This window comes from Ictidomys tridecemlineatus, unplaced genomic scaffold (genome assembly GCF_052094955.1).
Source record: "Ictidomys tridecemlineatus isolate mIctTri1 unplaced genomic scaffold, mIctTri1.hap1 Scaffold_103, whole genome shotgun sequence".
NCBI lineage: Eukaryota > Metazoa > Chordata > Mammalia > Rodentia > Sciuridae > Ictidomys > Ictidomys tridecemlineatus.
Window position 1 is genome coordinate 844,755 of NW_027520990.1, and position 18,328 is coordinate 863,082.

Here is an 18,328-nt window from a genome sequence, read left to right on the forward strand (position 1 = left end):
TCCATCAGGTTCCGTAAAGTCTTACAGACTAAGGAAGCATTCAGAGTTCACACTGGCTACCAGTTGGAAGCTACCCTTAGTTTCTCGTTAACTGTATCTTCCCACATGATAGCTCAAAAAATGGCAGCTTGCTTCTTCAAAGTCAATGAAAAAGAGAGCATATCCTAACAAGATGGGTGCTACAGTCTTAAGTCATGTAATCAAATACACGTAGTCAATTACATCCTGTAACCCCTACCATGTTCTATCAGACAGAAAAAGGCTGGGTGTTGGTGCATGCTTATAATACTAGAAGCTCAGGAGGCTGAGGCAGGGGGATCTCAAGTTCAAAGCCAGCCTCAGCAAGTTAGTGAAGCCCTAAGCAACTTAGTGAGAACCTGTCTCAAAATTATAAAAAAAAAAGAGCTGGGGATGTGGCTCAGTGAATTCAGTGTGGCTCCCTGAATTCAATTCCTGTTAGAGTATATAAATAAATAAAAATAAAAAATAAAAAAGGAAGGAAGAAAGAAAGAAAAAGGAGGGAGGCCACACTCAAGGGGAGGGGATTAGGTAAAGGGTGAGCACCAAGAGGAAGAATCATAGAAGCCACCTCAGTTTCTGTCTGCCATTTGTCCTGTGTCTGGCTTGAGACAGAGAAGGGTCATGGGAAGTTAAGTCTAGTGAGAGGGCATGGTGCCTCTCAGGACTTGGCCACTTTCCTTGGTGATAAGGGAGCAGAGGCAGCCTCTTTTGTCCTTTCAGGAGGACTTTGTGAAGGAAGTAGGAGTTCAGTTCCAGGACTGTTTGACAACAGAGGGGGAGCAGTTTGATAGTCTCCTAAGGATGGACAATTTGAATAAGAAGTCTGGGGTAGGAAGACCAAACTTAGAGTCATTAAAAAATGGTCCCCGAATGGGGCCTTCTTGTGAGTCATCAAGCCATGCAATTCATTGACCGCAGGGCCCAGTCTATGCAGGAGATAGTTCCTTCTCTTGCAGGTGTGGCAGTGTGGAGGGAAGATTGAGATCTTACCCTGCTCCCGGGTGGCTCATCTAGAGAGATACCCCAAGCCCTACACGTGGGATCTAAGCATTTTCTTGAAGCGCAATGCTCTGTGAGTGGCTGAAATCTGGATGGATGAATACAAACACATGGTCTACTTGGCCTGGAACATACCTCTCCAGGTTTGTCATGGACTGAACAGCATCAGGGGGAAAGCTAGCAGCAGGAAGTGGTGGTGGCAGTGAAGAATGAGAATGGACAGAAAAAATATGCTGTTGTGTCATAAAGAATTAGAGTAAGTTCCCAAGGTATAATAATAGTGACACTTAACGTCTGTGTGACAATATCATGTTCTAGATAGTGTTTTATATACTGACCCATTAACCATCAGAACCACCTTTGGGATATGTTTCACAGATGAGGAAGCCAAGGCACAGATAATTAGAAGAAACTTGTTTAACACAGGAACATACAGTAATTAGACCACATAAGACTCAAAGCAAGAAAATCTGGCTTTTAGATTCTGTGTTCTACATCCGTCTTCTATACTGGGGCAGTCCTTGCAGAGTAAAATTGGATATCATATATTGGTTAAGAGGACATAAACATAGCAAGTGATACATGGGGTGGTGAGAGGAGGTCCTTTTATCTTGTTAGATGCACATACATGAGGACAACCTTGGCTGAGCCTGCATCTTTTGCCCTGGCCACCTGAGGTTGGTGTGATATGCTGTCTTCTGTCCCTAAGCGCTGGCTTTGAGTTTAAGCATGGTTAGCTGTGTTTGGCACAGAGAGAAGAGGAATACTCTCTTTCCATCACAGTGGATCCTAAAGTAACCTCCAGAAATCAGAGGGTCAGGATGGTTGGGAAACTGTGGAACAGATCTAGGAGGAAAAGTCTGAAGACAAGGTGGAGTCAGGGGTCTGGTTAAACTATGGGAGCACTATTTCTGGAGAATGTAAAAATAGGCAGAGAAGCCCGAGCCTTCTTTAGGATTCAAAGTCATGAAAATCATTCCTTTAACAACTCAAGGTGCCAGTAGTCTGCAGTTAGCTCATTGTTCATACAAATTTCTTCTGGTGCCCCTGTATGCCAAGGTATGATGGGAAAATAGGTACCCTCCAGGATATCCTTAGCTCTTTTATCTCTATTGTGACTGTGCCAAGCTATAAAGAAAACTGTCCCTAAACAAATGAACTTCTGCAAAGGTGATTTGAAATGAACCACATAGGAACATTCTGGAAAAAAGGCAGATACCCCATATGGGTTCTGCATTTCTGCCTTTTTTTTCTAGTTAATATTCATTTTTAGAAAGTCTTCAAATCTTGGTGTCAGAACTTTTTTTTTTTTCAGGAGAAAAATCATTTTATTCTAATACTCAAAGAACATCAGAACAGCTGACTTCAGGAGGCCACGTATTTGCCAGTCCCAACTCTGTGAACTTCCATACAGTTAGAATACTTATTTGCTGCCATTCACAAAAACTGAAGCTATTAAATGAGGCTTTACATTGCAGTTTTATTTTCATACTTTCACTATCAGTTACCTTTTTATGTTAAAGTAACTTGGTCATCAGAGCTGATTTTCCAATTCTTCAATTTGAACTTCTTGATTAGACTAATCCATTAGCAATTCTGCACTGCTTCAACACCTCATTGAAACCCTCACAGAGCTTAACATCAGCTTGGTTCTGGGCACACTCCAAAAATTGTTTTATCTCATAAAAGCAAGGGTCACTAAGCTGCTGCTGTTGTGCTGGCTGGGTTCCCCGAGGCTCCTGGTAAGTGATATCAGGCTTTGTTTGCTCTCCTCCACTGAAGCCTCCAGTGATGGCATGGCCCAGTGTGTGCCCAACAGCAGAGCCCACTGCCACACCAGCTGCAGTGGTTGACATCTGGGCCATCAGACCTGGCTGCCGGGGTGCTACAGCAGGAGACCCGACTGTAGATGGTGGGGCTGCAGCTGGTGGCTCAGCTTCTGGTGCTGGCCTAGGCACAGCCCTCATCTGAGGGGCCCGGCTGGCTGGGGGCGCCATGCGCGAAGTGCGGCTCCAGCTTCCACGCGACATGGTAAGTTCCCGACGGCTCGGCGTCCAGCGGTGTCAGAACTTTTAAAAAGCCTTTTCTGCCATGGTGAGGAATATTTTATACCTTATTGATGTGAATATCATCTCAAACAGGAGCAGTCTGCTTCGGCTTGCTATAATGAGAAATGTACTGTGGTGACCCTGCCTGCTCCATGCCGGGTTTGCAAATGTCTTTGAAAACCAGTAGAGGTCCCCAAGGTTGCTTTTCTACATTCCCTGGAAAATAAAATATCAAGGTTACCTCTAGGCTGCCAGGAAAATTCTCAGTCCATTCATGCAAGGTCATACTTATTAGTGGAGTCAGGAAGGTCTCATGAACCAAAGCATAGAAATCTTGGTGTTTTATTTCAGAACTCTGGAATTGATTAAGGAGACATTTCTTCCAGAATTGCACTCCGGAAGAAATTGAAATGTAAAACTTTTGACTGGTACCTGAAAAATGTTTATCCACTCTTGAAGCCGACCCTCAACATTGTGGGCTATGGAAGAGTACGTGCTGTGAAATGGATTTAGAATTTGAATGCTTGTTTGTGGAAGACAGTGAAACCCAAACCATATATTTACCTGGCCAAGGGTTTTCCTGCCTAGTGTCCCCTTCCTGCCCCATGCCTTCCTCAGCGCTCTGCTCTTGAGAGACTTCCTTTCCTCTTGTTCCCCAATCCCTGTTTCTTTTCCTTTTGCTGCCTCTAGTCCTTTTGAAAACTGCAGCTCTTGCCTGACACTGTTGGTTCCTTAGCCAACTCATGTCTGTAGCAGGATGGGTTCTTCGGTGTTCTCTGTGAGGGTCTGCAGGGGACAATGTTCCCAAAACGTGGGCAGCACAGCTGCACCTCACCTAAGCTCTGGTTTGTTTCCCAGTGCTCAGCACGTGGCTGCCAGGATCCCGGTTTCTGCTTCTTTTGGCTGTTGGCTTCTTGGTGTTTTAAGGAAAATGCAGGTCCTGGGGAGGCTTTGGGATTGTCTTTCCAAAACTGCATTCATGTTTTTTTCCCTTCAGATGAAAAACTCGTTGGATAAGAGTATCTGCCTGGATCAAGGACCTGTGCCAGGCAATACCCCCATCATGCATCCCTGCCATGAATTCAGTCCACAGGTAACTTCCATCATCTTCCCTGCCTGACAGGGTGAGTCTATTTTGGCTCAGCTCCTGGTAACCTCTGTCAGATTTAAACTTGGTGTTAGACGATGGGGACGCAAGAGCAGAGTATTCTGGGACACAGGTAAGGGTGAAACCCAAACCTACACTTTTAAGTAGGGTTTGTTGTTGTTGTTGTTGTTGTTGGGGATGGAACCCAAGGCATCCTGCATGCTAGGCAATCATTGTACCACTGAATTATATCTCTAGTCTTTAAGTAAGCACATTCTGGTTCATTCTAAAGGTCACAGCAAGACAGCTCAGTTTCAGGGACATGTAGAAGGCTTTGCTCTGTTGTGGTCATTCTCCAGGGGAGATTTTCATTGGTAATTGCCTCTAATCCCTTTTTTTCCTCTCTTCCCACTGTCCCACCATCTTCCCTTCTCCTGTGCATCCCAGAAATTTGACGGGTGAAGCCACCTGTTCTTCTCTTGCAAAGAAGGAAGCAGAGGGCTAAAGAAAACAGAGGTGGAATGGAAGTTCCTCTGTGGCATAGAAGTGGGCTGGCACTAAGTTCAGGGTGCAGCCAGGGGACTTTTTATTAAATGGAAAATATTCAAATCTGCCATCTTACTTTGCATGTTGCCATTACAGGAAGGTTTTGAGGTATTCCTGGTAGATATCATTCCCTCTTAGGAGATGAAAAACCTGAGGCATGAAAACAACCTATTTGTCCAAGCTCACTGAGCAAGGCACTATCAGATGGGAAATTTGAAAGGCTTCTTGACAACAGGCTCATACTGGGATTTACAGTGACAGCTTCTCAAGTTCAGCTTGAGAAGCTTTGGGAGAAGCTTTCTTCAAAGATCAGCTCCCTCATCCACACACACCATGATTCTTTTGGAGACATTGTAGGAAAGAGGGTGGGCCAAGTGCCCATCCCTAGGCCTGGCCTTCTCCCTGGAATCTACTGTCATAGGGGAGGAAGGGTGCAATAACTCCATGTGGCCAGGAAATTCATGATCCAGGGCACGAGAGCCATCCTTGGGCCTCTACACGGCTGAGTGTGCCCATGGCAGGTCCCTTTCTATCTTCCAGAACATCCATTACCACCAAACTGGGGAATTCTACATGGGAAATCTGATTGCAGAGGCAAACTCTGATGACCGCTGCCTCACAGATCCTGGCCATGGGGAAAATCCTACTTTAGAGCCATGTTCTACGGCAGCCCAAAGTGGACTACACATACATTGGGATTTTAAACAGGTGAGTCACATGCCTTTTAAAGGGGAGGTACTTACTAATATAGTTTGAGAGGTTTGACTTGATTTGATAACATTTTTAGATTAATTTTTGTGGCAGCAGGTAAGGGAAAGACTGGAAGCTGGGAATCAGGTGTGAACCACAGAGTCTCTTGACTAAGGCAGGGGTGGATGAGGAGGGAGAAGTCCTGGAGCTGCCATAGCTTCATAGAGTTTGGGCTCAAATCCTGGCTTAGTCATCTTTAGCAAGTTTCTGACTATCTCTGATGCTCAGTTTCCTCGTCTATAAAACCAAGATAATAGTATTTACTTTGTGGGCCTATCGGGAGGATTAAATGAGAGAAGATTGTGAAGCATTTGGCATGGTGCCTGGCACATGATTTTTAATGATTGTCAAAGTATAGAGGACTAGGGTGAAATCCAACAGGGACTACTGCAAAAGTCCTGGCTTTCACTTCAATATTAAATGGCCAAGAACAGGATAGCGGGAATCTAGCAGAATCCATGTGTCAATGACATGAAGGACTTGGCTGATCACAGTCTACGTGTGAACCTGCCCTATGTTGGGGCTGCTTCAAAAATTTTTGTGTTCTTTGGCCAATTTCATTAGTCTGTGATGTCCTGTTGGAAGGAGGTTATGGTTTGTGATTGGTACTGCATAAACTTCAAGTGCTGCATTTTAAAAATCATGGACAATCTATTTCGGCAAGTCCTATTTTTTTAAGGCCAATAACCTCTGTGACGATTTTCTGCTAGCTATGCAGTTTAAATGTATAGGCACCTATGTGCAAAAATTTCCTTATGATTTCAGAGAGGTTTTTCGTTCCAGTCTCCCTGCAATATCAATTAGAGGGAGAAGGAGAGGTAATGCCTTCCCAGTCTCTGTCACCTCCATCTAAGCTACAATGACATGGAACTGGCATGCTCCCCCTACCTTAGGCCCATTTCAGTTGTCATTCCCTCTCCTCCAACCTCTTCACCAGAACAACCTCAAAGTGCATCCCTGGCTTCAGACAGGGCCTCTCTCTGGGAAGCTTCCATGACCCTGCAGGAATAGGCTGGGTTCTTCTGTGCTCTCAGGCTCCCCTTGTCTCATTATCTCTTCGACCTGCCTGCTCTCCTGTTTCTTTTCACCACTCATCTGAGAACTGGAGGGCAGGGTCTGGATTTTGCTTGTTGTTTTCTCTCTATCATCTGTTATAACATCTGGAACATTTCAGGCACTCAATAAGTGGTTGTGGAACAAGTGAAAGATTGGCACTTAGGAGAGCTGAGCTTGGAGAAAAGAGGATGCTGTTTTCCTAAGGAAAAGGAGCATGCTAGTCAATTTTCTGTCATTTACATCAAGTACCTGAGGTAACCAACATATAAAGAGAGGTTTAGTCTGAGTCACAGTTTTGAAGATTCCAGTCCATGATTGATTGGTCCAGTTGATTTGGGTCTGTAGTGAGGTATTGCATCAGGGTGGGAGCATGTGGTAGAGTAGACCTCACTTATATCATAAGTCAAGAAGCAAAAGAGAAAGAGGAAGAGACTGGGGTCTTGCAGTCCCCCTTGAAGGCACATCCTCAATCACCTAAAGACTTTCTGCTAGACTCATTCTCTTAAAGATTCTACCTTCTCCCAATAGTCCCAAACTGGACTTCTTGATGACAAAGGGGGGACTTCTTGATGGCCCAGCAGCTGCCTCACACAGTGCTGAGTTCTCTGTCAATAGTAGTCACCAAGCACAGCACATCAGAGTATCTGGTGAGCCTAGTGTGCTAAATGTGAATTTTTGATGTCTTTAATGATCTTAGTACTTCAAGCCTAGCAAGTTTTAATAATTTTAATAGGGCATTTTTTAAAACAATTTAATAAATTTATTTAACTGTTGTAGAGTATATTTTATAAATTTAAATTACATAAAATACATAATACATTAAATTGATAAAATTAATTTAAAACATTAAATTTACTTTCTTAAGGACTTTGATTATCTGACTTTATATTTAGTGAACCTGAATCTCTTAAATGTTTTCCAAAGTGCTTATAAAGTCAGTGAAATCTCAACATGCAATCAGAAATTTAATTTGTTACACATTTTAAAATTGCTATCAAAAGGTTAATTTGTAAGATGCTAATTTTCCATAAATATAACAGTACTTAAAAATAGCAAAAACACATAGAATATTTAGCAAATATTACCTGTTTCTTCCCTTAGTATCTATACTTTATCCCAAATATCCTAGGAATTAAAAATACCATTTATTCCTAAGAGCTCTTTTGGAGGTTCTAGCAGGGGAGTGCAGCTACTCATATATCCTTGACCAAAGAGCAGTCCTCCTCTATTGGGGAAGGGTGTCCTCTTCAACAGAGCATGCAGCTCTAGGAGGAATGCACTAGGCATGGAAAAGAGGAGGAAGGGGACATCTGCTTATCCAGCAAGATCAGTTAAGTCACTGTGGTGACAGATGTGTCGTAGCCAGATCAGCCTCACTATTTATCCAAAAGAGATAATTATGCATCCCAAATATTTGAAAAGTTGTCTTCCTAAGAGAAATTTGGAAGGTTGCCTTTTCAGCTGACTGAGGCCGATGATAGAATGGAAATTTGGGCTGAGTGTAAGGTCTGCTCTGTAGCACATCCAGGGATGGGCTGCCTGATGCTCTGATGTCCAGGCTGGGACCCTTTTTATGACCATTATGCCAAGAAATTCAAAAGTTAAGAGGGAGGTGATCAGGTGGTTCCTGGTATATTATCAAACTTTTGGTTCATCTTGAGTCAATTCCTATCTAGTCCTTCCTATCCATTTTATATCTGAATCAAAAACAATATTTGGCTGAATGTTGGGGCTCTCTTGTGCTCTATTTACTTTGTAGCACAACTTACACATTCATTCTACTAAAAAGTTACCAAAGTAAAGGATAAGCAGAATCTCTGTATTATTTATTGTTTATGAGTGGGAATCTTGAAAATAAATCCTGAGCATGAAAAAAAAATCACTAAAAATATTTTCTGGAATTGAGAGGGTGATCAGACTAGATAATCCCTCTATTTTCTCCCAATGTCATGATTCTGTGTTTTAAATCAACCAGAGGAGGTTACACTCTCTGTGAAGCACAAGGGAGCCAAATCGAGTGACTGAGAAGGGACCTAATTCAGAGATGGGGTGTTTACAGCCACATGGACTTTGATAGGAGGAGCCTAGCATTGGCGGTAGTGATGCAGTTGAAACAGTGGGTATTTGGGTGAAGGTCAAGACAGAGTGACAGCCCATGACACAAAGAGGATTTCTAGAGTTGGTAGTGAGGAGGAGGAGAACACCCATCCTAAAGGTTCCAAAAACCACTAAGAAAGAGAGCCCTGTGGGTGCTCACACCTTGCTGGTGGGTGAGTGAACCAAAAAGGTTCCAATAGTAATTTGCCTGCACACAGGTGTTATAATTGAATCTGAAAGGCACCCCCCCAGGCTTATGTCGAAGTCTTGGTTTTCAATGCAACAATGTTCAGAGGTAGGGCTTTTGGGAAGTTATTAGATCATGAGGGCTCTGATTATATTAGTGGATTAAGCCATTGATGAAGTTATACTTTGATGGACTATTGGGAGATTATGGAAATTTAGAATATGGAACCTAGTTGAAAGGAGTGGGTCCTTGAGGCATGACCTTGGGGACTATATCTTATCCCTGGACTTTCCTCTCTCTTGGCCTTCTGACCACTGTAAGGTGAGCAGCTTTCCTCCACCATGTGCTCCCTGCTGTGATCTTCTTCCTCATCCCAGGCCCAGAAACAACAGAGTCAAGCAATCACAAACTGAAGTCTCTGAAACCATGAGCCCAAATTCTTTCTTCCTGTTGAGTTGTTTACCTTGGGTATTTTATCAATAGTGTTGGAAAGTTGACTAACACAATAGGAAGAGCTCTGATACCAACAACTAACTATGACCCTTTTAAAGGAACTGATTAGTTTTCAGGATAATATCTTAAGAAATAATGTAGACTGAAGTCCATGATTAATGTAGACTATATCCTGATATTTTCAAAGCAAAATGTTAGGAAAAATGAAATACCCAGTAGTGGTAGGGATTTTTGCTCGTTGCTTAAGTGAATATCATATAGCTATTCAAATGATATTCTAAAAGTTATTTAAAAATGATGAAAGGAGAAAATATACATAATATTAATTTAAAAGAAGTAAAAACCATATATAAAAACCACAAGTACAGTGTTATACCATCATGAGTGGTTCTAATTTTTAAAAATATCATTTTTACATTAAAATAAGCATATATTCCTTTTGTAAAAGTGAAAATGAAACAAAAACAGAAATCCGTTAAAAATTCTGGCCGCACTGTTCCTAAATAAACACAAGAGAGAAAGTGCATAAGATCCAGATGAACACAATTAAAAGAAGCCAGGTGCTGTAGGGAGTGCTGTCAGAGCCCAAGTCACATGGAAGTTGAGAGAAAATAGAAAATAGGCCACTGAGTTTATTTAAAACATCACAGTATAATAGCCAAGACTTATTGAGTGTATGTTATAAGCCAGGCATTGGGTTAAACATTATCTAATTTAGTCCTTGTAAGACAAAGGTCTTTTATAAGAGAAGTGTTACTGTTAGCTCTGTCTGAACCATGAAGAAACTATGGCCCAGAGAAGTCAAACCATTTCCCCAAGATTACACAGCATAGTAATTGTGCAGCACTGAAGCAGAGAATCTTACCACTGTGTGTTACTTCCTGGTTGCTTAGGTATTTGATTCTCCTTTTTTTCATGTTTTTTATTGGTGCATTATGGTTGTATGAAATGGTGGGACTTGTTGTTATGTATTCCTACATGCACACAATATAACAATGGAATTTGGCCAGTATCACTCCCTAGAAGTTCCCCTTTCCCTCCCTGTGGTCCCTTTCCTCTACTCCTGATCTCTCTTTTTCATGAGACTCCCCCACCCAATGTTTTTTGTTCCTTTTTCCTCTCTAGCTTCCACATATGAGAGACAATATATGGCCCTTGGCTTTCTGAGTTTCATTTATTTAGCTTAACATGGTGTTCTCAAGTTCTATCCACTTTCTTGCAAATGACAGAATTTCATTCTTCTTAATGGCTGAATAAATCTCCATTGTGTGTATATACCACATTTTCTTTATCCATTGGTAGATACCTCCACTGGTTCTATAGTTTGGCTATTGTGAATTGTGCTGCTATAAACATAGGTATGCATGTCTCACTCTAGTCTGATGACTTTTATTTTTTTAAAGGGGCAAAACCACTAAATATTAGTTAAGCAGGAGAGCTTTGGGTTTGTGGTCCTCCCCTTCTTCTAACATTATGACATCTTTAAAGCTAGTAGAAAACAAATGTGCAGAGAGGGAGAAATAAAATAAGGGTGTTAGACTGGAAGAATGTTGGCTAGCATCAAGGACGGCTGATTCAGAGCACAAACAGGCTACTGACTGGCGAGACAGGGACAGGCAGCTCCTTTGAGATGATCCATGAGGCAGCATCCTGTGGACCACTGGTGGTTTTCAGGTGAAGATATAAATGGAGTGTGATCTTCTTGACATTTGCTGAAAGTGTTGGGGTGGGGATCCAGGGACAGAATGTGCTGTAGAGGCCTAGAAGAGTGACACAGAGGGGCAAGCGAAGCCTGAGGCCAGGCTGCTGTAGATGCCTTGTTGAGCCGGGTTGGTGGACTCTGTACAGGAGCCCTCTGTGGTCAGGGGCTGAAAGCAGGGAGTGGCGGGTGGTGGAGAAGTTCCAGAACCTGGAGAGGAACCCTGCGTGGCCGACACTGGATGAATGCCCTGAGAATGGGGGGTGGAGGATGGGGTGGGACACCCAGGGAGTATAGGTCAGATGGTTTGGGAGACCAGGGGTTGTTGGGGGCAGTTTGTGATTGTGAGAGGTGAGAAGCAGGGAGGCAGAGGTTTGGAGATCTTTGAGCTGCAGCCCTTACTGTTAAAAGCCCTGGTGACCGTGTATCTGAGGGACAGTGAGATCAGGTGACTCACCGGACCTCTCATCGAATGCATGAACTCTGACGATGGTAGCAGAAGGTTGTGAATAAAGGAAGAAGCCCCTGACCCAGGAACTAACACAGATTAGGGAGTGATTCTAGCAAAGATTGGAGAGGGGCATGGGAGTGAGAGGGGTGTGGGGGTGAGAGGGGCATGGGGGTGAGAGGGTTAGGAGCAGATGCAGGCTCAGCTTGGACAGATGGCAAGTTTGCCAAGTGCTGAGATGTGGAGTTCAGAAAGAGGTGGGGCGAGGGGTGGGGGTCAGAGGGAGAATATAGGAACAAGGAGGAGGACCCTTCTTCCTTTTTCCCTACGAGAAGGGATAGGGCCAAGATGGTCTCAGATTTATCGTGCATCTTTCATGTATCAAGCACCAGATGCTCAATTAATATTAACACAAATTTTAAACTTTAAAATTTACTCAAAACCTATTTTACAGATGAGGAAATGGAGACTTGGGGAGGTTAGGTGCCCAAGGCCACCTGGTTTGTATATGAGGGAATCAATCCTGACTGTTGAGCACTGATGCCCATGGTGTTCCCAGTAGTGAACTTTGTTGAAGCCCCATGACAGGAGGCAGGAAGTTGCCACCCAGAATGGTGGAGAAGGTAAATTGAGTTCCTCCCAAGTGGCTTCTGCCCCAGGTCCTTGACAGAGCCCTGCTGAGGAGGGAGAGGAAGGCAAGGGAAGGGCGAGCCTGAGGGGTTCCATGGGCTCAGGTCTGGAAAGACAGAAAAGACGGACAAATTTGAAAACAAGATGTCATGGTGTTACGCCTGTCAGCGTTGGCCTGCTGCTTCAGTCTCCAGGGAGGCCCATGGTGCTTATGAACTCAGTACTGTGGGCTTAGCTGGCTGCCAGGCTGGTGCAGAAAGCACTGGGGGGTTGAATTCCACACATTGCTTCTCATTCTCGCTGGGGAACTTGCAAAGGATCCAGGGACCCTGGCAGACCACAGCACAGAGAGTAGGCCCAGTGGGATGCTGTGCTATTGCTATCACCTTGACTCTCCCTCCTCCCACCCAGGGAAGAGCCATCATAAACAGGGACACCAAACAGTGTCTGGAGATCAGGAAGCACTCTTTTGGTGCCTACATGCTTGTGCTGCAGAAGTGTACCATGCAAATTCAGTACGTCATCAGAAACTGGGATCAGACCGATGTCCAGTGAGCTTGCAGAGTCTGAATTTGGGACACCAATTCTCACAACTGGAATGGCATCTACCCCCAATGCTGTGCAATGTGGGAGAGGGTGAAGGAAAGGAAATGTGTGTGTGTTTACTGTGATCTCAGTGTGCAAGACCCAGGACATGGAATCCTGTGCACGTGTCAGGGCACAATGGCTGAGGACCGGAGCAGAAACTGATGCCTTGTGCCCAGCTTCCCTTGGAAGATTGTGATATCTATCAAATGCCATTCTTGGAAACTCCTTGAAATAGCCTGTCTCATCTGCTTGTTCTGTGGAAAGTGGAGGAGGAAGATGGAAGTTTATCTCTGACTTCCACCAACGCTGTTTAGCCTTCATTCCAACAGCTACTATCGCCACCTGTCCCACACCTCCTCCCCGACTCAGCTGCTTAGAGACTCCCCAGACTGTTCCACGTGAGAGGCTGGGTCCTCCTCATGCCAGTGGCAGTGTGATCACCATCCAGGTGGCATGACCTCCCTCTCCTTTCTGGACTGTTCTGAAAGATACAACAAGTAGACCAGTCACTTTAACAGATTCCTCCATTTGTGTGCCCCCTATCCCATGGCAGCTTTATTGGAATTACCAGTCTCTCCCATGAAAAAGAGATTGCAGAGGCTGAGGAGAGGAGGGAAAGAACCTCACCCAATCATAGCTTTTCAAGGGCTAGTTCACAGAAAATGGTAGAAAAATCCAATTCCTTGTGAATCTGTTCATAATGTCTGATGATTAGATCTCACCTATTTCTTTCTATTGCCCCCCAAAAATTATGGAGAAAATGAGGATTACAACAGATAGCCATCACCTATTGGGGCACAAAGAAGGGATTTGCAGGCAAAAACTTTAAGCCAGGATTCTTATGTCTGTTCATTGGGTAAATCCTTCCCTGTAGTTATCCAGGGCTACCAATTTTGGGTGAGACCTTGGGGACCCAGGTGTGTGCTGTGTTGTGGGCTTACCCAGGAAGTATGGGCTCCTGGGTTGCCTTCCTAAGAGGCTGCTTTTTCCTTAGTCCCATGTCAGGGGTCCCTGGGAATCATGAGGTTTCTTTTAGGTATTAGGCAGGAAAGACACTGGTAATCTGGCACAGAATTAAATTGGCTAAGACTTTTAAAAATAAGCTTTAGAAGTGTATCATAAGTATGCAGCTTGATCAAAACTTCACAGTGAAGAAACGACAAGTAAGAATTATTGTGAATAAGATCCTATTGTGTTATAAATTAAATGTTAAGCAAATGTATTACTTCTGGTTTCTTCCTGGCAAACTGAAGGGAAAATAAAATTGAGAGCAAAGGTTTTAAAAAGCATGTACGTGGGCTGGGGATATGGCTCAAGCAGTAGTGCGCTCGCCTGGCATGTGCAGGGCGCGGGGTTTGATCCTTAGCACCACATAAAAATGAAATGAAGATGTTGTGTCTACTGAAAACTAAAATATAAATATTAAAAAATTCTCTCTCTCTCAAAAAAAAGCATGTACGCAATAGAAAAGCAGGCAAAAGACACACTAGGTTTACATATATAAAAAACATTTGACCTCATTCACAGAGAAATGAAGATTAAAAGTGAACTGAGATAATTTTTCATTTAAATTGGCAAAAGTAAAAAAAAGAAAACAAAACAGAAAACACAACAGCACATTCCATGGGAGGAATGTGGAGACTGGCAGTCTCGTGTTGATGGGAGGATGTAAAATGGCACAATCTCAGTTGGTATTTGGCAATATCTAATTCTTTGCAGAACTGGGTGTTTGTGAAACATGTTGGAGATAAACTGTGTACCCAAACTTCAGAGAGTGCTAAATAAATCCACACAGTGGGGTATTAGGTGGCTGTAAAAAGGAACAGGAGCTTCTCTCTGAACTGATATGGAGTGATTTAGTGTATATTTTGCTCAGTGAAAAAAGAAAACTAGCATCTATAAGTATGTATCTTTTAGGTAGAAAATAAGGAGAAAATATACATGTGTCTGTTCTTTTCTGCAAAATAAAACCTGAGAAGGATAAACCAGAAACTATTGAGATTGTTACAATGGATGGTGGTGGTTGGGAACAGGGTGCCAAGGACTGGGGAACAGGATAGAAGAGATGCGGGGGGAGTGGCATTCTCATAAGTAGACTTTTTTCCCTGTGGATTTGACATTTAGAATCATGTTTCATATGTTCAAAATAAAAATACATAAAAATCAAATATAGAAACCAAAAATGGATTATAAACAAAAGTAAGCAAATCTAGCCATATATCTCTACTTTAGATGAACACTTCTCTGCACTTACACACATACACCGAGCATACCTAGCATTCAACATTCAGTCCTTCATTTCTAAATATTTAGAATTAGGACTCCTTAGGGAAATAGCTAATTTTAAGGTTCTGGCTCTAATATCTTCCTGTGTTGAAAGAAAGGAACTTCTCAAAGAATGGTAGGATATGTTACAACCCACAGTAACCAAGTTGAAAGGGGTTCCACTGGCTAAATCTGGGACAATTTGAACATTAAAATTAATGTTGATCACAATAGCCAAAGAATAAGATAAGAATACATGAGTTCTTTCAAATAAATAAAAGAATGAATGAGGAGTAGGGAAAGTTCTTCCTTACAATAAAATGCCAATTTAATAATTGTTAAAGGGATTATGAAATTAGGAAATCACAACTTGGCACGCACACAGTTAAAATTGTTTCAGGCAAGACTCACCAATGGATGTTAAAACTAGTGGGTGATGAGAAATGGGAAAAATATACACCACAAATGTATGTACACAAAAATATATAATTAAAGTAACTTCCCAGAAGATATTTATCCATTACAGCAGTGGAAAGATAGTAATTTTATGGGTGAGAAACCTGGCATATGCCATGTTACTTGAGCAGTCAACATAAACACCAGTAGCTGGACAAATGGACAGCTTGTACCTCTTGATATGATGTGCCAAGAACATAGCATCACTTCTAGGCTATTCCTGCCCAAAATGCAGAGCCTGAACTTATAATCTTTGTGAAACTTCAATTAAACCCAAATCAAGAGACATTCTTCAAAAAAAATAGTCTGTATGCTTCAAAAATGTTAAAGTCATGAAAGATGAAGAAGTATTGAGAGGCTTTCAGACTAAAGGAGATGAAAGAGACACAGCAGCTGAATGTGATGTGTGGTTCTGGACCTGAGGGGATTTCTCTCCTCTTTCATTTATAAGGAACAGCAGTAAGATAATTGCTGAAATTGGAATCGGGTTGGTTGATGAGATAATAGTACTGTATCTATGTTATTTCATTGTACACTGGCTATATAAGAAAATGTCCTTAATTTTATGAAACAATCACTGAATGGATTGGGGGGGTAGGACATGATCAGATTTTACATATGTGGATGAAAGGTCAAGCAGGGTATGGTAAAACAAATGTAGGTAAGTGAAACTGGCTGAACATAGTAGAGGGTATGCAGGAATTCTTTGTACTGGGTACTCACAACTTTTCTGTAAGTCTGACATTATTTTAAAATAGAACACATTTAAATTTAAAACAAACTCAAACAAAAAATTGCCTACCTAGATAAACTGTTGAAAGCAAAACTCCATCCACGGTTTTGCTTTCTACAGTTTCAATTATCTGAGGTCATTGGGGATCCAAAAGTATTGAATGGAATATTCTGGAAATAAAAATTCATAAGTTTCAAATAACTTTTATTACATTGTATCATTATACTTCTTCTATTTTGTTATGAGTTATTATTGCTAATTTCTCATGTGCCTAGTTTTAAAATTAAACTTTAGTATAGGAATATATAGGGAAAAATGTCTAGATATGCTTTTCCCATTTCTCATCACCCACTAGTTTTAAACAATTTTAAATGTGTGCGTGCCGAGTTGTGATTTCCTAATTTGACAATCCCTTTAACAATTATTAAATTGGCATTCTATTGTAAGGAAGAACCTTTACCATAGGAATATATAGGGAATAAAATATCTAATATGGTTCCAGGTATCTCTTGAGAGTTTTAGAATGTATCCCCCTTGGATCAGGAAGGACTCCTGTACATTAAATATCCCTTCCCACTAACTGCAGCTTAAATCTAAGAAATAGCAGCTTAATCCAACGTTGGTGTCTTTTGTTCTTAAGGGGAAATCTGTAATTCTCTCACATATGTAGTTAGATGGTCAGACAGACCTGAGGCCCCCACTTTCCAGAGGCTCTGGTCCAGCAGGCCAGCTATGAGGAGGAGGGTGTGGGATAGCTTCCTTCATTCAAAAGTCTGACCATCACTTGTTCCTCTGGTCACCTGCTACCTCCAGCCCTCATTGGTCAGGACTTGTGAAGGTTGTCTCTGTGATGGACTTTAGCCCAGTCAGGAAACTGTTCCCTTGGTAACCACCAAAAGATTGCAATTTGCAAGTCTATCGTCTCTATTCACTGATTCACTAATTGTTCTCCCCCACCCCCTTTCATTTTTGAGAATGATGGAGCTCTACATAAGTTAGCGCTATCTAAACGTTGACAGCTGTTAAACTTGTTGATGATGCTGGAACTTCAAAGGTCACCAAATCCCCACAGAGAAGTCCTTCTGTGTTTGTTACTAGGAGTTGGATTTCTAGAACCATGGTCCTGCCCATTCCCTCCCTCTGACCCAGACAGTGGTAATCCCTGGAGTGTGTTGCAATGCTCATTTTTCTCTCCATCCTCTTTTACCTCTGGCTTTTCTGAAGCCTGTGTCTTATGTTTCCCTCATAGGCCGCAGGGGGACACTATGCCTGGAGGTCTTGGGGAGCCACCGTTCACTTTACAATATGGCTCTCTCTTTTTGACCCCAAAGTAAAAGGCGTGGCTCCTTTTTTCATTCCACCTGTCCCAAACCAAAGTGACAATGTGACTGTTTTTGTTCTTTCCCAACCCAACTTCAAGCAGGAACCCCAGGGAAGCAATTTGGATCTGCCATTCTCTTTATTACAGCAGCTATCACCCCAGGATTCTCTCACTTTTCCAAAGGGGGCCTAGAGACTGGGTCACTGCCATCATGTGCCTGATTGTCCTTCTTCAGATCCTTTGCATCATTTGCATCAGGCTTACGTATCCCAACCTCAGGGTGCACAACTTCTGATCCACGTGAGACCTAAAGGAGGAAGGGCTGAGGGCCGAATTGTAACAAATGGAGATTCTAGCAGATTTAATCTCTTACAGAGTCCCTTTATTGTACTTATAATACATTTCCACAATGGAAAATGTGCTTTAGCTAATTTCCTAAATTTAAGAAAATCTGTAAAGTCCTTTTATAGAGATTATCTAAAATAGGTGGATAATACCATAGTGAGTTAATTATCACCTGAATTTGTGGGTAAAATCAACTCATGACTATGTTATAATTTCAAAATCATAGTTTTTTTTCTCCTCTAAACATTTTAACAAATATAATTTCAAGGAGTGAATTTATTTCAGGATTAAAAGGCTAGCCAGGTACATTAGTAAACGCCTGTAATCCCAGCAGCTTGGGAGGCTGAGGCAGGAGAAATGCAAGTTTGAGGCAATCCTTGGCAATTTAGTGAGACTATCTAAAAATAAGAAGGGCAGAGGATGCAGAGGTCTCTGGGTTCAATCCCCATTACCACCCACCCCACCAAAAGACGGCAATTTGCAAGTCTATCATCCTTAAGCAAAAAAAAAACCAAATTGCTCAATATAACCATAGAGCTATTGTCCTCTGTAGAAAACAAATACCTAAAACAACAACGAAAATCCCAGGCAGAAGAGTC

General features: G+C 42.3%; 1 protein-coding gene and 1 pseudogene across 1 annotated transcript; one reads left to right on the top strand and one right to left on the bottom strand.

Annotated features, from left to right (window-relative positions):
- Positions 1 to 2,564: 2,564 nt before the first annotated feature.
- LOC144372433 (coiled-coil-helix-coiled-coil-helix domain-containing protein 2 pseudogene) lies at positions 2,565 to 3,072 on the bottom strand (annotated as a pseudogene).
- On the top strand, positions 3,049 to 13,432 carry LOC144372437 (putative polypeptide N-acetylgalactosaminyltransferase 8). Its single transcript, XM_078035813.1, has 5 exons — positions 3,049 to 3,082; positions 3,442 to 3,557; positions 4,066 to 4,161; positions 5,242 to 5,409; positions 12,433 to 13,432. Exons 1-5 carry the CDS (start codon positions 3,049 to 3,051, stop codon positions 12,574 to 12,576), a joined length of 558 nt encoding a protein of 185 aa, XP_077891939.1. The 3' UTR covers positions 12,577 to 13,432.
- The last annotated feature ends 4,896 nt before the right edge of the window (positions 13,433 to 18,328 follow it).

Excerpts from the sequence above, each read along its gene's own strand:
- LOC144372437 (XM_078035813.1), top strand. The coding sequence starts at position 3,049 with ATGGTAAGTTCCCGACGGCTCGGCGTCCAGCGGT. Across the intron at positions 3,558-4,065 it reads ACATTGTGGGCTATGGAAGA|ATGAAAAACTCGTTGGATAA; the intron begins GTACGTGCTGTG and ends TTTTCCCTTCAG. Across the intron at positions 5,410-12,432 it reads TACATTGGGATTTTAAACAG|GGAAGAGCCATCATAAACAG; the intron begins GTGAGTCACATG and ends CCTCCCACCCAG.